General features: G+C 36.9%; 1 protein-coding gene across 3 annotated transcripts in view; it reads left to right on the forward strand.

The window, feature by feature from the left end:
* Window positions 1-19547, forward strand: part of ELMOD1 (ELMO domain containing 1) — an 81627-nt gene extending 62080 nt beyond the window's left edge. For all 3 annotated transcript variants that reach the window (XM_045838804.1, XM_045838796.1, XM_045838812.1), the window contains 4 exons: window positions 3487-3555; window positions 7256-7306; window positions 8827-8960; window positions 18159-19547. In XM_045838804.1, the coding sequence (XP_045694760.1) occupies window positions 3487-3555; window positions 7256-7306; window positions 8827-8960; window positions 18159-18331 (427 nt within the window). In that variant the 3' untranslated portion in view covers window positions 18332-19547. The remainder of the gene's footprint in view (window positions 1-3486; window positions 3556-7255; window positions 7307-8826; window positions 8961-18158) is intronic.
* The last annotated feature ends 3893 nt before the right edge of the window (window positions 19548-23440 follow it).

Below are 23440 nucleotides of genomic sequence, written 5' to 3' on the forward strand. Positions count from 1 at the left end.
ATGAAAATTTATACTGGTTTTCATTCACTCTTAAGCTGTAAAAAACATCAATATTACCTTACATTGACCCAAATGGCATCACACCTAACAAAATTAACAACATTCCTTGGTGTCCTCTATGTTCAGTGCACATTCAAATTACCAGTTCTCCCAAAATCTCTTTTTAAATCTGGTTCTAATCCAATTTTAAACAAGATCTCCACATTTTACTTCATTATTATGTCTCTTGGACTTTTTAATTCAAGCAGTTTCTCTCCCTCTGCCCCGTCATTAACTTGTTCAAGATTCCCAGTCAATTGTCTTGTAAAATGTCCCATGGTCTAGATGTGCCTGTTTTCATTTATGCCCATCCCTTGTATGTCCTAAAAATAGTCAGTATTCAGAAAGACATGAATCAAGTTGGCATCACAGTGAGAGGCCTGCCTTGTCCCTATTCTCATTCCCAGGCTGAGATGGGTCAGAGGTATCACAGGCTGGTGGCTGCATTGTGAAGTCCCCATTAGCCCTTTGTCTAATCAAGTCCTCCTTCAGTGGTCTTCACTGAACCAATTACTTAATCATGCAAAAACTTTTTCTAATTCATTTTTCTTCCCATAGTTGTTGGCTAGAATTCTGTGGAGATTCAGTTTCCTTTATCAACTATGGTTATTTGGTTTCTCTAAAATACAGACAGGACAGATGTTCACTAAATAAATTGCCATTTTTTAGCATGAGGACTTGGTGCCCTAGTTCCCATGTTAGTAATCAAAAAACTTTTTTAGGCTTTATCTCTCTGTGTTTTAAATATTATTTTTAATCCTGGTTCTTATATGTTTATTGTGATTCAACTAATTTCACTCATTATTTTTTCATGCTCAAATTGAGTCATTTTTGGTTATTATTTTTCAAGCCAAAGGGAGTCCTTTTAGGTTGGTTCACATATCCTTTAACACACCCCTATTAGTGATACTAGTGATATTATTTTTTAAAGAAATTAAGCCTTACTCAGTCATTTTTTATGGCACCCCATTTTCTCCCTAGATCTTTACTTTTATATTAAATTTAAGAAGTTTATAATCACTCATTATTTTAGGAAATCCTTTAAATGGTACACTATTAGAGCCCTGGCCATGTAACTCAGTTGGTTGGACCATTGTCCCATACACCTTAATGTTTCAGGTTCAATCCTGGGTCAGAGCACATACCTGGGTCTCAGGGTCCATCTCCAGTTGGGGTGCTTATGGGAGGCAACCAGTTAATGTTTCTTCCTCTCCACCACTTCCTCTCTAAAATCAATAAGCATACCCTTGGGTGAGGACTTAAATAAACAAATAAATACTACATTATTATATGATGTAAATAAAAAGTATTGATAAATTTTGATGACAAAGGTGGTATTACAAATTAATTGCTAAAAGGTGGCTTTTGAATAACTAGAGCTGGGACACTTAGCCTTCCAGTTAGAAAAATAAAATTCAATCTATACCTTACCTCTGTGGTATAAACCATAAAATAAAAATCAATAATCAATAAATTTCACACATTAAAATTGAAAACTTCCATAAGATAAGCTACCATAAACAAAGTGAAAAGACATAGCCCTGGCTGGTGTAGCTCAGTGGATTGAGCGCAGGCTGTGAACCAAAGTGTTGCAGGTTTGATTCCCAGTCAGGGCACATGCCTGGGTTGCAGGCCACGGCTCCCAGCAACCGCACATTGATGTTTCTCTCTTTCTCTTTCTCCCTCCCTTCCCTCTCTAAAAATAAATAAATAAAATCTTTTAAAAAATTTTAAAAAAAAAGCCAAGACAAGCCAAGACTGACACTCTGATAAATGATAAAGGACCCATATCCACAACTATATTATTCTCTCCAGGATTATTTGTCTTTATTTGAGGACATTTTTACATATACTGGGGCAAGAAATATGAACAGACAAGACATAAAAGAGGAAACCTACATGTCCAACAAAAGTATGAAAACAGACTCAATTTCATTAATAATCATGGCCATGTGTTGTGAAGGAGGTTCTGTCCAGCAGAGCTCCCCCAGCCACCATGGATGTCTACCAAGACATGATCTGCTTGGGGAGGAAAGGTGGCCAATCTCTCAGAGGAACAGGCTCAAGGCCTTGGGCCTGTTTTTCAATGGGCTTTATTGGGTTTAATTTGCATAGGAATACAGGGCGTATATGTAAAGCTCATCAATCATTTCCAGGCTGTAATGATCAAACAATAGATAACATTCAGAGAACTATGAGGGCTTATTCTGAGTCAGGGTCAGATAGCTAAGGGACATAAAACTTTGGGGAAACAAACTCATTTTTTGCCTGGACCCTTATTTAAATTGAGGGTATGTTTAGCAAAGCAGGTTTCACAGGATTTTATGCATTCATATTAGGTCCGATTGTCCCAGAAACCACCCATTCCAGCACAGGGACACACTGGCCTCTGGCATTGTTTTAGGCTTAAGTCAGGTGGGGGATTTGGGCAACCAAGAGATTAGTGGGCTTTTTTACAGATAGAATGAGGAGTCAGGCTATGACAAAGCTGAGGGGTGAGGGTCCATAACCCCTTTTATATAGTCCGCTAAGTCCTTCCCTGATGGCCCCTTCATGACCATGCCTATTCTAGGTTGTCCCTCCCTTGGGGAATCTTACCCACCATTGGCTAGCCAGTCATCCACCTGGGGCCAAGCAAGGTGAAGTAAAGGGGGCAGAGGCTGCACCCCTGCTGGGAAGATAAGTTTTGTCTCCTTAGTGGCATATGGTCCCAAGGTATCTTTACTCAGCCTTAGCCATGTGAGGTTACAAGCTTCTGAAACTAGGCAGGGTGGTTCCCAACAATGTGAATTAAATTTCCTGACTTTCGTTTGAAATTTTCTGAGACAAATTCATGAGCTTATTTTATTGTTTAGATTTATGCAGAAAATATATTCACATCAAATTAAATAACATGCTATAGTTTTATTTTCTAGAAAACTTCATTGTTCCCCTTTTCCCTAGAATAAAATTTTATTTATAGCATCTCTGAGCTCTATATTTTCCATTGTTTTCACAATTCAAATACCCCATGAATACTCTCCAAGAAAAATGCCTTTGAAACACATCCTCTATCCTCTAGTGTCTTTTCTGTGCCCTTGGCTGTCACAGCCCCTCACTAGGTCCCTTCATCCAGTCTTTTCTGCCTTCTGAGGGGCCTCTTTCTGCCCCCTCATTGATGACCCCTTTTAATAATATGTTTGGCTATCTGGGGAATAGCAAATTTCATAATTAAATTTTCAGACCTACTAGAATCATTCCTAAATCTATATTGAGTTTTACAACTATTCTATTATACTGTCATTATATTTGGAAAATTCTATTAGGGAGAGCTGTTCTTTGGAGAAGGTGAGACACATGATAATCTTATGCTAGTGTCCATCTCAGAATCCAAATGGCCTCAAACTGGATTAAAGTGTGTATATTCAACAGGCATGGAATAACGGTTTTCTTTCCCTCCAACTGCAGGTATTTTGCAGAAAGGGACAGTACAGCTGCTCAGCAGGCCCTCTCTGACTCTCTTCATCCAAAATGCAGGTAATTGTTGAAAATAAAAGGTGGATTACACTTTGTGAATAAGGTAGAATTAACTTCATCTTCTACATGGATCTGTTGATGAAATTTTTAGAAGTCAACCTACCAGAAGTGAGGTTTAAAGCTCCTTTGAACAAACCCTCTGACAAATTCAGAAGAGGATGGTTAAAGCTTCGGGTACTTATTTGCATTGGCTATACAGGTGAAGGATTATTAATTTAGCTAGCATGAGGTACATTCCCTTAATTGCTATAAAGTTCTGCCTTGCAAATACCACGGAATGACGTGCATTTTTTAAGTATATTTGCATATTTACACATTATGCTATATGGTTGCCTTTGGGTTCTCTGTACAGATTTTTTTGTTGATATTAAATGGAATCATAGACCTGAAACATGCTGTTCTTTTTTAATTAAGCTGATATGCTGATATAACCCACACACAAAAAAAACCCTTCAGGTACTTATGGGATTGAAGATATAAAATGGAGCCATTAGAGTGTGATACGTATTTGAAGGGACTGATAACATCACTGGTGTCCAGGAAGACTGGTGAGGTGGACATAGAAGGAGGAGAGAGTCGAGTCTGAGAACTCATTCAGAGAAACTTTTTCTCAAGAAAAAGTTCAGAGACAAGAGAGCATGATGGGAGAGTAGAGGGGAGAATCAGGGACTCACTGAAAAAGTCTGGAGTTTCTGAGGCTTTTTAAAGAATAAAATTCTAGATTCTAAATTATTTGCATCTTTATTTACTTTTCTACATTTTTTAACTGATTACATGAAGGGATATCACTAAAGAGGAAATAAGGTATTTTTTCTTTGGTTTTGTGTTTTGTTGCTTTTATTTTCTTTCAAAATATGTATGAACAATAATTTTTAAAGAAATAAAAATTCATGAAAATTTTTCCAAAAGCAAGTATTTCCTATCTTTTAATTTAATGTAGTTTTTTATATCTGGGCTCTGTTTTAGGGAGAGAAAAACTGGATTAGACCAACCTGATAGAAAATGTCAAAAACCTTTTCTATAGCCATGGCTATACCTGGTTGGAGAAACATTTTGAACACATCTAAAGGCTGATCACATCTCCACACATGCTCTGACCCATAGACTCCCCAGAGAGTGACATTTTATTTGGGAATTATGTTGCAGAGAACAAATTTTCTCTTCTATTAATGTATTTCTCATTTCATTATTAAATAACATAGTTATATATGCTTTAGTCATTCTTCTTATAAGGAGTTCTGGTATTTTGCAATCATGGTTTTGTATTACTTTTTTCTCCTCAGCATGGCAAGTTCCTTGTTAGTATTCATGTTGTCTAAGTTCTAAGTTTTATTATTCAGAAATTCAGAAGCAGATTGATTTAGGGGTCCCCCTCCCACCTTACTTATTCTAGTTTCTGTTGACTAAGGTTCATTTAATTATACTGTACTTCTCAAATTTGTATTTATAATCCTTCAAAAGATTAAATTATTTTTTGTTGTTTATTTACTTTGGAAAAACACTAAGACCACTTAGCTCTTTCTTGATATATTACATGGTTAAAATTGAGCTATTTTAACTTTTAACGAGGCTTTCTGCATTGCATGTTTCTGTAATGCAGAGATTCTGAACTTCCTCTAATCAAACTGACCTCAGGGTGTATGTGCACCATCAGGTGGCATTTCCTGGAGGAGCATCAGCCAGGAAACATGACTCCTTCATGGTCCTTGGGAAGAAACAATAAGCTTAAAATATTTATGATTAAGCATTGGACAGGGATTGATTTTGTCTATCAGCCATTCTTGAGAAGGACTTTATAGCTTCATTTCCTGTGTCAGCCATCAGAGAGGATTTGGTGGTTTGTGTGATTACTCCTATTTAAGAAGAGACTAGCATTTGCATGTGTGCACACACATGCAAGGCATACAGAAAAACTACCATGCTTTGTCCTTCAAGCTACAATAAAATTGACTATAAAATTGACTAGATGGAGTTCAAGCATTGATTACTTCAAATTGATAGTAAATGTCACTGAATACAAATCAGAGTGTTTTGAAAATGTTACTGTCCTTCACTAACCTCTGCAAGAAGTATATATTGACTGATCGTGATATAAACATAGGTTCTGTCAGGCCCTGAGTATTTCAGGTGTTCAACAGGGAGAAGCCTATGTATACTAGGAAAACTCTTTCCTATCTATCCTTTAGCAACCATTATATATTATTGTTCATTATATATTATTATATATATAAATCCATTGAATCCTGAAGTAACTTGAGGGATAAAAGTAGGTTCAAGTTTAAAAGAATTTCTGCTGTTAGGTTTTTTGCTTGTTTCTCTGTGTGTGTTTCCTGAAGAGATGGATTCATTCTATCAGGGCCCGGATATTGTGTCAATAATCAGATGAGTGGAGGTCATTGGCCTTTTCTTCTATTTTCAGTGCAGATAGAGATTTGACAAATATGGAGAAATTATCTATTTACAAAGCTTTGTTGAAGAGAAAATAGGTGCTTATAAATTAATTTATGCAAAGTTTCTTAAGTTTCAAACACAACTCATTTTATTTGAATATGAGTTTTTCAAGGTAAAAATCTGATGCCTCTTTGGCTGGTTAGTTGGTTTATTGGTTGGCAGTTACACTTTAAAAAGAGGCAACATGGTTTAACATGAATTAAAGACAGTTACTTTGAATTATAGGTAATCATTTACAAAGTAGAAAGTACACATAGTTAAATATAAGCTTTGTATTGTGTTTTTGTGGTCTTGTGCTGTGTGTATTACATGTTTGTCTTTTCATGCAGTGTTTGTGGAATGCTATAGAAAATTCCTACTTAGATGGAAGCTAAATGCTCATAATAACTCTAGTTTTAAATTTTATTTAGTTCAAATAATAATCACATTTTTTAGTCTGGTTACACTGAATGAAGGTCCCATTAGCCACAATGAAGAGTGGAGCATGGTTTCTGCCTACAAGATGTTAGCAGTACAGAGTCGGGTGAGGATGGGGGGATGAGCAAATACACAGTAATGAAATGCAAGGCATTATTTTCAGAATGCTTCTATGATATAACCCTTTCTTCAAACAGTCTTATTCAAAAGTTCAAATTATAAAATGGAATAAAACTGGAACTGCTATGGTTTTACTGTCCTACCTTAACCAGAGGAAATACCATAGCACTTGTTGAAACAGAGTTTTTTAAACCCATGTAGTATTCTCTCCTCCCTCTCTTCCTTCTTTCATTCCTTCCTTTTGTTCACTAACTCAATTATTTTTCAGTAAATATTTATTTGGCATCTAGTGTGTGCCAGACATCACAAACAAGGGTGAGTAGGATAAATGCCATGAGATAAAACCAAATTCGGGGAATCAAGGGAGCGTGAGGTGGCACCTAGTTAGAGGGGAGGGATACTAGAAAAGGTTTCATGGAAGCAATGTCATTTGGTAAGTAATGATAGGATAAAATAATATTGTAATGTTTGGCCTTTAGGGCTGTCTCCCACTGCTAAACTAAAGTGAATAGGGGATAAGTAGCATGGCTTTAAATAATTCCATTTCTGAGCTCCATATAAACTGTGTTGTAGCTCTTTAATTGATAATATTTTCATTGGTTTGTGTTTGATAACTGAGTTACAAATGTCTCTGCATTTAGTCAACAGTTTTAACATGAATATTAAGAGTACCAATTAGAGATTAACTCTTATTATTTATTCATTCATTCAGCAAATTCAGCAAAGCAGAATGGGAGCAGAAAAGGATGGACAAAGCAATTGGGTGAGTGTGGGATTTCATAATAAAGACTGTCAGTCTGAACCAGGACAAAAATGTCCAAGAGCCCTGTGAGAGATGACAAAAATGAAAATCTACTTATCCTGATAAAAATATATAATCCAGTTACATTTTTAAAAGGATCTGTTATGTTTATGAATATCTTTGTATTTGTATGATTATGTATAACTACTTTTCCTGTCACCAACTGCAAGATTTAGAAAGTTATAACCATATGGAAATCATTTTCAGAAGTCCTCATTTAGAATTTGTTTGTTTTCTTTTAAGGATTTCTGTCAAGTATCAGGCTATCAGATAAAAATTTTACTTTAGATATTATTTCATTTTATATTTTTTAAAGATTTTATTTATTTATTTTTAGAGAGGGAAAGGGAGGGAGGGAGAGAAACATCAATGTGTAATTGCCTCTCAAGCACCCCCTACTGGTGACCTGGCCCACAACCCAGACACATGCCCTGACTGGGAATGGAACAGGTAACCCTTTAGTTTGCAGGCTGGCACTCAATCCACTGAGCCACACTAGCCAGGGCTAAAAGTGTTGGGGTTTTTTTTATAATACCCATTTCATCTAAAAATTTTGAAAAGAAATCTTTTTTTTTAATGTGCTACCATGATAGACATGTAGAAAAGGGAGTAGAAAATATACCCTGATCATTAAGATACTTATTTATATTTTTCCTCCTTTTAACAATAATATATTATTTATACCCTGACCAGTGTGGTTCAGTTGGGTGGGCATTGTCCTGTAAAGCAGAAGGTCATTGTTTTGACTCCCAGTCAGTGCACATGCCTGAGTTGCAGGTTCAGTTCCTGGTTGGAGAGTGTATGAAAGGCAACCAGTCAATGTTTCTCTCTCACACTGGTGTTTCTCTCCCTCTTTCTCCCTCCCTTCCTCCCTCTGTAAGAATAAGTAAATAAAATCTAAAAGTAGTATATGATTTATTATAGATAATTTAGAAAATATAGGAAAGTAAACAAAAATCACCTCTTATTACTCTAATATACATATATTAATATTTTGTGTCATTTCATTCTAGCCTGCTTTCTGTGCACATTTTTGTGTATATATAAGAAAACTTGTTTTGTTCAATACATAATGTGTTATATTTTATTTAAATAGTCTTTAGGAATATAGTTTTATTGGCTAAATATGTTACATGAGATTACTGTAATTTACTTCACCAGTCACTTTTTTTTAGAATATTTGAATAGTTTCTATGTCTTTGGCAGTGTAAATAGTGCTGTAATGAATATCCTTGCATATGATGCTTTGTCAGGTTTTTATTTTTTTTCTCGTATATTTGGAAATGGAATTACCAAGTCAAAGTATATGAACCCTGAATTCTCTTTATGATAAATTACAAAATTCAGAGTTTCAATAAGGTGGAGAGGGAAGGGAAACCTGCCACTCTAATAATTTATTAACTAAAAATCAGGTTATTGTATTTTTAAGTCTTGTTTCCCATGTGTGGCACAAAATTGGTTTTGTGGTTTACCCTTTACAGGTACTCCTTTGCAATCGTGGGCATCAATATAACTGATCTGACATATAATCTACTGGTGAGCGGAGCCCTAAAAACTCATTTCTATAACATCGCCCCAGAAGCTCCAACATTGTCTCACTTCCAACAAACATTCTGTAAGTGTCCTGTTGCTTAATTATCAATGTAGTTTTCTATAGAACATTCTAGATAAGTGTTGAAGCTGAGATATCTTTGTGATTTAGTTGCTTTGGGGACTTTAAATTTCCTCTTATGGTTTTGATTTTTGTTGTTTTTCTCCTTTTAAAGCCTACACTTATATTTTCAGGCATTGTGGATTTATCATCTTTCCCAGCCCTTGAACAATACCCAATGTATCTATTTCTGGTCAGACTTAAAGACATTATTGGTGTCCCCCCTTGATCCAGCATGGCCTAGCACTCAAGTACAGACTTTGACAACAAATTGAGTTGACTCCTAGATCTATGTTTACTAACCTCTCTAAGCCTCAGTTATCTCATCTATAAAATGAGTTTTTTCCTTATAGAGCTGCTATGAGGATAAAATTAGATGATGGATAAAATATTTTTCTTAGCTAGCCCCATAGTTAGTGTTCAGTGAATATTAGAAAGAGGAGGTATTGGTTTAGTGGGTGATACTGATATAGGTCCCCCCAGTAAAATTGTTCAGCAATATCACTCTACAGTCATGCTTGTAGTCACCAAGCCCTACCTGTATGCTCAGAGCTTCCCAGTCAGCTTTTAGTCCAACCAGCTTTTTATTCAGTCAAAAATATTTATAGACAGCCAGGGATTATCAGATGCCCAAGTGTGATGGTTAAACATATATCCTCAAATTCTTTGACACTCCTCCCACTAAGAAGTAAGGTTTATTTATCCCTCTCACTACTTGATTCCGGGCTGGCTGCTTGGTTAACCAATAGAGTATAGAAGAACTGACACTATATGAGTACTGAGATTAGATCAGAAAAGGCTTTTGCCTGGTTCTCTGGGACTGGGCTGAGTTTGGAGGCATGGAGGCATGAGCCCCTATAAAGGGGATCTGACTCGTTTTGGGAGGAAGTTCAGGACACAACACGTGGAGCAATCTGTGTAGGTGATCTGACTGACAGTGTCAGATGAGGTCCCAACTGATATCCATCATCTACCGTGAGACATGTGAGTAAAGATGTCTCAAAATAGTTCCTGCCATTTTGCTGTTAAGTCACCTCAACCTTCACTTCAGGTCTTTCCAGTTGAGACTCCAGACATTATGGAAGATCCCCTCAATGCCCTTCCTGAATTCCTAACCCACTGAATTCATGAGTATGTTAAAATTGCTGTTTTAAACCATTGAATTTTGAAATAATTTCTTAAGCAGCACTTGAAAACAGGAATGATAAGGAAAGCCTCAAGCATGAAAGAGTGCAAAATAAGCAGGAATAAAGCCACTAGAAGGAAGTAGAAAAAATACAAGGAGAAAAAAAGGCAAAAATCTGTATCATTAATATCCCCAAAGGGATAATACATTGCAACTATGAAACAAGAACAAAATACTATAGAAAGAACATTCCAAGAAAAAAAGACACACTTAGAAATTAAAAATCATGAGACTTCCAGTCAAGATGGTGGTATAAGCAGACTTGGCTCACCTCCTCGCACAACCACATCAAAATTAACTAAAGTATAGAACAACCATCACTCAGAACTGTCAGAAATCGAGTTCAATGGAAGTTTTAACAACTACAGAATTAAAGAAACCACATCCATCCAGACTGGTAGGAGGGGTGGAGGTGGGAAACAGGTTGGTCCCATACCCACATGTAGTAGATGAAAATTCAGGAGGGATATCTCAGGAGCAAGGAGTTCCAGCACCACACTAGGCCCCCTGGCCAAGAGATCGAATGCCAGAAAGATCAGTCCCCACAACTTGAGTCAGTGGAAAAAAACTTCTGAAACCCCAAGCAGTTCCTCTTAAAGAACCCACATAAGGACTCACCTACTCAGACTCACTCTCTCTGGGCTCTAGCATCAGGGTAGCAGCTTGAAAGTCACAGTAATATACAGGGAGAAATTCAAGTGTCTGGCATCAAGGCAAGCAGAAGCCATTGTCCCTTTTCCGAACCCTCACCCTGAAATTCCATCAACCTGGCTAACACTGTTTGGCATACCTTGGAGATCCCCAGAGACTCAGCCCCACCCAACTTACCAGCCCAGCCAAGCTGCTAATCCATACGAATGGCTGGTCTTGGCTCATGCTCCACAGCTTCCTAAATCCTCTCAAACAAGCCAACAGCTGTCCTCAGTGAGTTCCAGGCATAGCTCTAGCAGTAGTCAGCCTAGATTCACAGCTTAGCTTCACCTGTATATCTCCAAGCCCAACATAAGTAGCAGCCTTTTCAGATTGCTTTATATTCAGACAGGATGGACCTGGGAAGAACACAGGTGGGGATTGGCCTTGCCATGCACCACCCAGGAAATCCCAGAGCCTGCCCACCCAGTGGCAGCAACCAACCATGTCAGAGCACCACCACCCTGCTGCCACACAGCTGATCACCCATGGAGGGCAAAGGTTGATGGTCAGTGGTCACAGCCAATCCTTGCAGCTGACTGGCCTGGGGAAATCCATCCCATTGACCTGTTAACAGCAATCAAGTCTCAACTACAAAAGGAAGGTATACTCAGCCCACATGAAGGGCATACCCTCAAATACCCAGCTTGGGTGATACAGGAGGCTGTGCCACTGGCCCTACAGGATACCTACTACATTAGGCCAAACTACCAAGACATGGAGTCAAAGTAGCTCTACCTAATACATGGAAACTAACACAGGGAAGCTGACAAAACAAGGAGACAAAGAAACATGGCCCAAATGAAAGAACAAATCAAAATTCCAGAAAAAGAACTAAACAAAATGGAAATAATCTATCAGATGCAGAGTTCAAAATACTGGTTATAAGGATGCTCAAGGAACTTAATGAGGACTTCAAGAGTATAAAATAGATCTGGTCAGAAACAAAGGATACATTAATTGAAATAAAGAACAATTTACAGGCAAACAACAATAGAGTGGATGAAGCCAAGAATCAAATCAATGACTTGGAACATAAGGAAGCTAAAAACAACTAATCAGAACAAGAAAAAAAAGAATTAAAAAAAATGAGGATAGAATAAACAGCCTTTGGGACAACTTCAAGCCTTCCAACATTCCCATCATAGAGGTGCCAGAAGGAGAAAAGAAAGAGCAAGAAATTGGAAATCCATTTTAAAAATAATGAAGAAAACTTCCTTAATTTGCTGAAGGAAATAGATAATGCAAGTCCAGGAAGCACAGAATCCCAAACAAGATGGATGTAAAGAGGCCAGCTCCCAGACACATCACAATTAAAATGCCAAAGGTAGAGATGAAGAGAGAATCTTCAAAGCAGCAAGAGAAAAGCAGTTAGTCATCTACAGGGCATTCTCATAAGACTGTCAGCTGATTTCTCAAAAGAAACTTTGCAGGCTAGAAGAAATTGGCAAGAAATATTCAAAGTCATGAAAGTCAGGGATCTAAAGCCAAGATTGCTCTACATAGCAAAGTTATAATTTAGAATCAAAGGACAAATAAAAAGCTTCCCAGAGAAGAAAAAACTAAAGGAGTTCATTATCACCAAACCATTATTATATGAAATGTTAAAGGGACTTACTTAAGAAAAAGAAGGTCAAAATATGAACAATAAAATGGCAATAAATGCATATCTGTCAACAATTGAATCTAAAAAACAAGCTAAGCAAACAAGAAGAACAGAGTCAGAATCATGGATACAGTGAGTGTTTTAATGGTTGCCAGATGGGAGAGGAGTGTGGCGAAGTGGGAGAAAAGGTGAGAGGATTAAGAAGTACAAATATGTGGTTACAGAAGTGCCATGAGGATGTAAAGTACAGTATAGGAAACGAAGTAGCCAAAGAACTTATATGCATGACCCATGGACATGAACAATGGTGGAGGACTGCCTGAGTATGGGGCATGCTGGGGGGAGGGTGCGAAGGCAGAGAAATCAGGACAACTGTAATAGCATAATTAATAAAATAGCATTAAAAATAAATAAATAATTAAACAAATTAAAACTCACATCACAGAAATGAAATCACCAGGAAGGATTAGAAAATAAAGCTGAAAGTATTTCTAGAATGTAATAGAACAGTATAGATGAAAAATAAAAGTAAAGATTGAGCCCTGGCTGGTGTGGCTCAGTGGAGTGCCAGCCTGCAAACCAGTGGGCTGCCAATTCAATTCCCAGTCAGGGCACATGCCTGAGTTGCAGGCCGGATCTCCAGTTGGGGGGCTTTTAAGAGGCAACCCCATATCAATATTTCTCTCCCTTTTTTTCCTCTCTCTGTTCCCCTCTGTCTAAAAATAAATAAAATCATTAAAAGATAAAAATAGGAAAAAAAGGTTGAAAAATTTAAGGACAATTCTAAGAAGCCTTATAACTGAATAATAGAGGTGCCAGAAAAAGAGGAGTGAAGCTAAAGTATAGGAATCAAAGAAATAAAGAAAAATTTTCAGAAGTAAAGGATGAGTTTTATATTTAAACTAATAAGCACCAGCATAATAGATTAAAATAGTATCACACCAAGATCAATATCATTGTAAAATTATGACACTAGAAAAAGATTATTCTAAAAATCTTCAAAGCTATTATATAAAGAATTGAGAATCAAGATAACATTGGACTTTTTAACAGCAACATTGTATTCTATAAGACAGTGAAATAAACAATTTCTTCAAATATTTAAGAGACTGTTTTTTAAAGCCTAAAGGAATATGATTTCCAACTTAGAATTCTATACCCAGCCTAACTTACCAATTAAGTATAGTAGTATAATGAGGACATATTTTCAATGCAAGGTCTTAAAACATTTTATCCTCTTGTAACTTTATCAGGAAGCTCCTTAAATATATGTTTCCACAAAGTAAAAGTATAATCCTAAAAGAAATGTATTAGGTCCAGAAAGCATAAAATGTCATAAAAGAGAAGTGAAGAAAATCTTCAGGATGAAAGTGAAGGGAAAGCCCAAGATGATATCTATGCAATAGTCTGAGAATAATAAATCCAGATCTTAGCAGGTCAGAAGTCTCTGGGAGAGTCTCTTTAAAGAATATGAAATTGACAGAATTAAATTACTTTTCCCAAGGCCCTCACCAGATTTTAGAAAGAGCAGAAATCCCCCTGTAGATTGAGATGTAGACAGAGGTACTCGGACCTTTGTAGTAGAAGAAGGCAGTACTTTGAATTCATTGTTTCTCCATCAGACATGATCAGTTCTGCCTGTTTCTTCTGTAATATACTTGCAATTACCTGTGTCCTTGCATATGCCTCTGCTGTCTGCTAACTGAATGCAGTGAAGCAAAGCCAAGACACATTCAAGCAACAACAAATACACTGCAGGCTTGGATTGGAAGGCCAGATTAGTATTCAAAACAGATATTTTATCCAGGTGAAAGAATGTAAGAAGATAATAGCTCTATTAGTCTGTCTTTACAGTTATTCAGCAAACACTGCACTGCCAAGGCAGTGTTCTACAAAGACTGCATTTAATCTAAAGCTCCACTGAACACACAGCTCCACTGACATGAAATAAGGTTAGTTGTAATGAGCAGAAGGAAAGTAGAAGGCCAGAAGAGGAAAGAGAATTATTTTTCTTTGACCTTCAAAAGAAGGAACTATTCAATAGGAATAAGAACCAGAGGAAGAGAATAAACTGGATAGCCAGCTGATGTCAGGGCCTGGCTCCCAGCCTCCAGCTCTAACTGTTTAATTGTGCCCCATCCAAGTAGTTTTTTAAGCCAAGCATTCTTATCTATAAAGTGAAGATGTATCAGCATTACCTACTCCATAAAACTGTTTAGAGAATTAAGAGACTAGAAACAATAGCCTGGCCTGTTTCCTTCCTCTACATTCCACACTATTTTGTTGGCTTCCTTCACTGATCAATAATGATCTGGAATTGTCTGCCTGGCTCCCTCTCTCCAAAAGACCAAGAATTGGGGAGTATAAAAATCCTATATTTTTCTTGTATCTTTACATATTTGTTCATTGAAGGATGGGCCAATGACCAAATGACCAAACAGATTAATGAACATTCTGTAATGTTATATAAATGAGTGGAGGTTTGTGATTATAATATGTACCTTGGAAGCCATGCTACCATTTCTGCATTTGATTAAAATCATGTCATAGTCTCTAATTATTTTCCTGATGAGACAGAGTCCCAGGAAATCAGTCTATAAGCTCTACAGCTTGACTTTTGTAGCCTGAAGAGGAAGGATCCTGAGAATGGAGTCAGATTATTAACCACCCTCACCTCTACTCTTATCCTCATCTGTCTTTAAAACTTTTCAGGATGTTTTTCTGTATGTGTATTTTTTCATGTAGGTAGGAAAATAGGGAAACCAAATGGAGCTGCATTCTTCTAAAACTCTGGACTACATTAGATCATGTTTAGAGTCTGTTGCCAGTTTACTGCACATTGTGGAAGAATAGAAATTTTTACGTACATTGTGAAAAAGTGAACCCTTCATTAAAAGATAACTTTGCAGTGCTTGTTTATTATTGTCAATAAGATTAGAACACATGAAATACTAATGAAATGCATTTTTTTTAGAGAGACAGGGAAAGGGAGGGAGAAAGAAAGGGAGAGAAACATCAATGTGTGGTTCCATCTCAAGCATCCCCTACTGGGGACTTGGCCTGCAACCCAGGCATGTGACATGACTGGGAATTGAACAAGCAATCCTTTGGTTCACAAGCTGATGCTCAGTCCACTGAGCCACACCAGCCAGGGCTAATGAAATGCCTTCAGTTCATCATGGATGATTTTAATTCATAATGTTGGAAAACTGACTCTGTATACAACACAGCTCAGATGTCTTTATTTGAACTCAGAGGCTAGGTCAGGAAAATTATGTGTGTATTTTATATAGCAAGGAAAGAAGAAATTATAAATGATTGCAGATTTCATTTAGAAACATAAAAATTACATTTATTTAAAAAGCCCAGGGAACTTTAAAAAAGAGTGTTTTTTAGACCAGTAGTTCTCAGACTTGAGTGACATGAATGAGACTCATCTTACTGAACTGTGATGTCTAGTTGAATCTGGGAGAGTCTACATTTTTAAAAGGGACCCTCATACCATTCTTGGGATACCTTTAAGAATTCACCCAGTCCCTGAGATGGATGAATGATTACATTGTTTGGGATAAATAAGATACTGAGATTAGGGGAAACAAGTTTCTGTTGGTGTGCACTGAAACAACCACCCTGGTAAACAGACACCAACTTGTGGCATGTGAGAAATGGTAAGAAAAAATAAGGATGCTTAACCTGGAAAAAAAGTAAGCTCAGGGCGTAAAGGGCATTTCAAATACTTGAATTGGAGAATTATGGGATTTGTTCCAAGAAATACAAGACAACATAGTTTCGCTCCATGAGAAGAACCTTTTAAGAATCAGGTTCTTGGAATACCACTCAGCCTTAAAAAAAGAAGGAAATCTTACCCTTTGCAACAGCATGGATGGACCTGGAGAACATTATGCTAAGTGAAATAAGCCAGTCAGAGAAAGACAAGTACTATATGATTTCACTCATATGTGGAATCTAATGAACAAAATAAACTAACAAACAAAATAGAGAACAGATGCATAGAGAACTGACAGCTGTCAGAGGGGAGGGGGCATTGGGAGGCTGGGTGAAAAAGGTGAAAACTCAGACAATAGTATGGTGATTACCAGAGGGAAAGACGGTTGGGGAGAGGTAGAAGAGGGTATAGAGGGGATAAAAGATGACAGAAGGATACTTGACTTGGGATGGTGAACACACAGTACAGTATACAGATGGTGTATTATTGGGTGTAATTGTACACCCGAAACCTATGTAATTTTATTAACCAATGTCACCCTGAAAATTTGAAAGAAAAAGAGAGACAGAAAAAGAGAGAGAGGGAGAGAGACAGACAGACAGACAGACATCCCAGAGGTCCTGTTTAGGACCCACAGAGAAAGACAATACACCTAGATGGAACTGGTAGGTTTCAAATAACTTTACTCTCATCTGAACTTTTTTTTCTGAAAATAAATTCCTCAAATCCAATGGGAAAAAGAAAAAAAGAATCAGGTTCTTCATCCATGGAACAGACTACTGTCAGTGTTGCCACCGGAAGAGTTCAAGGCTGGATGATGCCTAGGTGAATCCAAGCATCAGGTGGAGGAAAGATGGATGGATGGGAGAGGTCCTGGGGTCACCTCAGGACATCTCTGATCGGGGTCATTTTTTTATTGTTGTTCAAGTGTGTTTGTTCCAAAATTCTCTTCCCATGCCCCCTGTCATCTCTGCTGCTCACTCCTTTCTCACAGAGGTGAAAAAGCTAGGATTCAAACCAGGTTTCTGGTTCCAGAATCCTTGCTCTTATGTTCTACTGCCTTCTAATATTAACACAAAGAAAAGCTTGTGTAATGTTGGGTTTTCTTTTTTTAACTACGATTATTTCCTCAAATATTTTTTGTAATATACAGAGACATTTGACTTTGCAATAGGTTTACTACTTACAGATTATTGCTATCTGTTTAAAAAGCTGTTCACATATCCATTCTGAATGTCGTAGAGGAAGAGAACACAGTGGAGAAACAGAGCACAATGAAGAGATTCTCATATAAAACACTTAACATTTATTCCAAAAATTTCCCAATGCAGATCATTCATAGACAACATTTATGAGACATAAAAGTATTTGAATATGAAATTATGCTTCAGAGCAAGGAAGTCTTATTAACAATTTCATGTAGTTTAATGACCAGTCTGTGTTGTTTAGAGTTGATTTACAATTTTTATTTTCTCATAATAGATTGTCCAAATGTATTTGTTTAATTTGTCAGAGTAATTTAAAACTTAAATCAAATATCAAGAGAAAAAAGGCTGAGTGGAGTAATTTTGAAAAATTAGACCATTATGTTAATGTAATCAAAAGGGAAGGATGAAGTGGTTGCTGTCAGCCTTTCAGAATATGTTCCAGATGTGATTCATATTCAAGACATGCAGAATAGATTTGTATTCTTGCTTGAAAGGAGTGAGAATAATTCTAGGACTAATTGCAAAAATCTTGCAGATTAGTAGCTCCTACTACACTGGTTTCAAAGAAAAATTTTTCATAGTAGTATTTGAGTGAAATATTTTTATTTAAATACTCTGATCACTTCTTTGAGATCTATGTGGCTGTTATTTTGTCTCACCTCTCTTTGAGCCATTCAGGGTGATTTTGAATGTGATTATGAATTTTTTCCCTCCTGCATTCTTACCACTGTTTTATCTCTACTAGGCTATTTGATGCACGAGTTTCATAAGTTCTGGATTGAAGAGGACCCCATAGACATAATGGAATTTAATCGGGTGCGGGAGAAATTCCGCAAGAGGATCATAAAACAGCTGCAGAACCCAGACATGGCATTATGCCCACACTTTGCTGCCTCAGAAGGTTTAATCAACATGTAGTCACCCACGCTGATTTTAATGGATACCCCAGAACACTGCCTCATTGTCATGTTAGATCTCTGCTTTATCCCAACTCACACACTGAATGCACACAGTGATTATATGCATGCCTTTTGGTACAGTATTTTCATCTTTTGGGCATACTTACCAGATCCCCAGATGCCACTCTTTCTGAATACCTGTCATCCAGTGACTGCCCATGTTGTGGCATTATGCAGTGTTACATCCTGCCTTGACACCAGGTATGGAGAGAGTTTTCTATTTTTTTAGATTGTTTTCCTCCCTCTCATAATTCAGCATTGAAGAACTGTATTTCTGTAGCTGTATTTTGTATGTAAGAGATTTATCTGAATTTTATTCTGTGGAAGCCTTTTAATTTATTGATATGTTTCATGACCACTGCTGCTAGCTTTTCAAACCAGGTTCATGCTTGGGACTCATTCCAATAAAGTATAAGACTTAAAATAATACAGAGAGACAGACACATGATAAGCCAAACCATTCCTGCAAACATAGCTGCGCTTCACGGAAATGTAATGAGGCTTACAAGGAGTAAATTTAGATAGGTGTTTTTTTGTTTGTTTGAATTATATTGTAAGTTACCCCCAAGTCTGTCATAGTAATTTAGATATCAAATTATTTTGTTCCCATAATTTCACAGGCTTGGATGCCTAAATATGCCTATGATGCTTAAAGCCTCAGAAAAGAAGTATGCATATGTACTTCAAAAGCTTCAAAAGGACTTTCACTGCCTTCCTCTTGCTAATGCAGAGTTGTACCCTGGCACTGTTCTGATCCAAGCATCTTTGCTTGGGGGACTTGAGTGCTGACTGGTTTGTTTTCTCTGTCAAGAGGCAATATTAAAAAACAGTTTGTAAGAAAATGTGTTGCAAGAGAGAAATCTAAGCTATATCATTCTGCAATATTTCTTGGAAATAATGACCTTGTATTGATAGAAGAAGTAACTTGCTTTAAAGAGGGAAAAGACCAAATCATTCTAAAACTGCTGAAAATCATTTTAAAAACCATGATTTGTTTGGAATTATGATTGTAGTCTGTTGAATAGTATTTACCATGGCATTTCATACCCATGGTATTTTATACCTTCTATCAACTTTAGTATTACTAGATATTTGTGTAATCACTTGCTTATTTAAGTGAATTTGAGTACTGCTTGTCAGTTATATGAATAAATTACATGTCATTCTACTGTTAATGTATGGTGGATTCCATTTTAATATCTTAGTGCTAATACAGCTTCTGAATATGCAAATATGTGAGTGGGTAGAATATCAAAGACAGACAACCTAGGGCTGAATATAAATCATGCCATCATTCAGAGCAACCAGGAATAAATTAGACTGTGTCATGTCTGAGAAACTTCTTTTATTTAACTGATCTTGAGGCCCGGTGCTGCTTTAATGAAAGAATAATATCCACCTTTTTCTTTGCAGCTCCCTATAAAGACTGGTTTGTCTGCTGCTAGACAACTGACAAAGGAAACAATCTGCCTGTCATTTCCTTGTCCATTCTGGCTCCTCTGGGATTTTGCTATCATATCCCTTCAGCTCTGTACCAGACAGCAGCATTATGCACCTATCCATTATAGCCCTTTGCCCTTCCCCATTCTGGGGAAGGGAAGGGGTTGGTTCTCGCATGATGTGCACCATGAGTAATGACAAGAATATCTATTCCTCTCTGGAGGAGGTGAGAATTTGTGAACTAGGTAAATGGCCCATCTTGGGAGCCCTGAATTTCTGCTGCAGTTGTGACTGCCACAGAGGAGAGCATTATTCCACATGCAGTCCAGCCTTTGTCAACCACATGTGCACTCATTGTCTCTTTCTATCCTCTGTGGCCCTGCATCACTGACACAGCTTGACAGTGTGTAGCATTTACACCAGCACATGCCTTTCCTTTTCATGTAGACAGAGTTGGCAGTAACAGCGCTGGGAGTTTCCTTCCAGGTCCTTGAATGATTTCTCTCTGTTTTATCTGATCATGGCTGCACAATTTTAGGATTAAAAAAACTCTGCCAGTTCCTTCTGGTTCAGAGTACTATTAGATATTCTGAGTATTATTAGATTTTCTATTCACACCTCTTTGTGGAAAATGCATACTACCTAGTAATGTGGAGTGTGATGAAAAAAAGAAAAGGAGAAGGTTTAAAAAGCATTAAAAATGTGTGATGCATTTCCCTTGAGCATTCTTAGCTTGCTTTTATGTATTCCATTAAACCACAGTTGACCACTTAAGATGCAAATGATATAGCAAGTCTCTTCCAAGTTTTCCAAAACACTACTTGCTACCAGAAAAACACATACCCATTCATAGACATTCCTGTTCACACTATAGGAAAAAACTTGTTGAAGCACCATTTCTGAAAATTGAGTTCAATCTGACTTTCCTTCTTACAATCTTGTTATTGTATTGAAAAAAATATCATTTGTCTGATAACCCACCATCTTTTTCTATTTGAAAAGAAGGTTAAATATGGGTTGGGCAAAAGCAGGTTTACAGTTGTAATACAAATAACACAATAAATAATATATAATAATACAAAAATAAACTGTGTTTTGCATACTCACAACTGTAAACCTGCTTTTGCACACCTCTGTATATGCCAATTCCAAATGATAGCATGCTCTTTCAATGTATCTTCCAGACTGGAACACTTGAGAGAGGAAGAGGATGTTATTAAAATTTCTTTAAGACAACAGGGTAAACTAGGACAGTTTGAGGAAACTGAGATGTTAAGTGATTAAGAGAGACCTAGAGACTTAAGTAGGGATAACCTACCCACAACTCAGTCAGGCAAACACAACCCAATTTCTTCACTTTCTAACCTCTGCAGGAGAAGTACATACACCATAGGGACATGGACATTGTGATAACCAGAATACTACCCAAAATCTTTTCTTATTATTTTGTTGTATTTTTCCATTCCATTTAGCCCTCTTATGCCTCCCTCCCCCTGCAATCACCATACTGTCGTCCATGTCCATGAGTCCTTTCTCCTTTTTGCTCAGGCCCTTCAGCCCCTACCCTCCCTCCCACACGCACACCCACAGCTGTCAGCCTGCTCTCTATATATGAGTCTGTCTGTATTTGCTTGTTCAGTTTACTCATTAGATTCCACATATGAGAAATCATATGGTATTTATTTTTCTCTGACTGGCTTATTTCACTTAGCATAATGTTTTCCAGGTCTATCCATACTGTTGCAAAGGATTTTATGGCCAAGGAGAATTCCATCATGTAAATGTCCTATAGTTATTTTATCCACTCATCTACTGATTGACACTTGGTCTGCTTCTATATCTTAGTGATTGTAAAGAATGCTGCAATGAACATAAGGGTGCTTATGTTCTTTCAAATCAGTGTTTTGTATTTCTTCAGACATATTCTCAGAAGTGGGATCACTGAATCAAAAGACAGATCCATTTTTAATTTTTTGAGGTATCTTTATGCTGCTTTCCACAGTAGCTGCACCAGTCTGCATTCCCACCAACAGTGTACAAGGGTTCCCCTTTCCCACATCCTCGCCAGCACTTGTTTGTTGATTTATTAATGATAGCTAGTCTGACATGTGTGAGGTGGTATCTCACTGTGGTTTTAATTTTCATTTCTCTGATAATTATTGATGTTGAGCATCTTTTCATATGTCTATGAGTCCTCTGTATGTCCTCTTTGGAAAAGTGTCTATTCAGGTCCTTTGCCCATTTTTAATTGAATTGTTTGATTGTTTTTAGTTTTGTAAATTCTTTATAAAATTTTTATATTAACCACTTATCAGATATATCAGCAAATGTTCTCCCATTCCATGGGTTGTCTTTTTATTCTGTTGATGATTTCCTTCACTGTGCAAAAACTTTTTAGTCTTATGTAGTCCCATTTGTTCATTTTTTCTTTTGTTTCCCTGGCCTGGGGAGATATATCTGATAAAATATTGCTAAGAGCAATGGCTGAGATTTTACTGCCTATGTTTTCTTCTAGGATTTTATGGTTTCAGGTCTAACATTTAAGTCTTTAATCCATTTTTAATTTATTCTTGTGTGTGGTATATGAAGGTAGTCTAGCTCCATTTTTCTGCATGTATCTGTCCAATTTTCCCAGCACCATTTATTGAATAAACTATATTTTAGCGCATTGTATGTGCTTGCTTCCTCTGTCAAATATTAATTGACTATAAAGATGTGGTATTATTTCTGGGTTCTCCAGTGTGTTCCTTTGATCTGTGTGTCTGCTTTTATGCCAGTACCATTCTGTTTTGATGACTATGGCCTTATATTACAGTTCGATACAAGGTACTGTTGTTCCTCCACCTTTGTTCTTCTTTCTCAGGTTCTCTGTTGCTATGCAGGGCCTTTTGTGGTTCCATATATACTTTTGGATTATTTTTTCTAGTTCTCTAAAATATGTCATTGGAATCTTGATAGGAATGGCATTGAATCTATGGATTGCTTTGGGTAGCATGGACACTTTAATGATGTTAATTTCTTCTTGTCCAGGTATGTGCTTCTCTTGTTTGTATCTTCTTCAATTTCTTCAGTGTCTCATAATTTTCTTTTACATCCTTGGTTATATTTATTCCTGGTTATTTTATCCTTCTTGAAGCAATTGTGAGTGGCTTTTTTTTTTCATAATTTCCTTTCTGTTAGTTCATTGTTGGCATATAAAAGTGCAACTGATTTCTGGATATTAATTTTGTATCCTGCTACTTTGATGAATTCACTTATCACATCTAGTAATATCTTGGTGGAATCTTTGGGGTTCTTTATGTACGGAATCATGTCTTCTGCAAATAAAGATAGTTTTACTTCTTTCCAAATGCCTTTTATTTCTTCTTCTTGTCTGATTGCTGTGGCTAGGACTTCCAGCACTATATTGAATAAGAAAGGTGAAAGTAGACATCCCTGTCTTGTTCCTGATCTCAAGGGGAATGCTTGTAGTTTTTGCCTGTTGAGTATAATGTTGGCAGTTGGTTTGTTATATATGTCCTTTATTATGTTTAATTATGGTCCCTTTAGCTGAGAGTGTTTAATCATAAATTGGTGTTGGATTTTATAAAATGCTTTTTCTACATCTATTGGTACGATCATGTGGTTT

This window comes from Phyllostomus hastatus, unplaced genomic scaffold (genome assembly GCF_019186645.2).
Source record: "Phyllostomus hastatus isolate PE091 unplaced genomic scaffold, TTU_PhHast_1.1 phas_contig_113, whole genome shotgun sequence".
Lineage (NCBI taxonomy): Eukaryota > Metazoa > Chordata > Mammalia > Chiroptera > Phyllostomidae > Phyllostomus > Phyllostomus hastatus.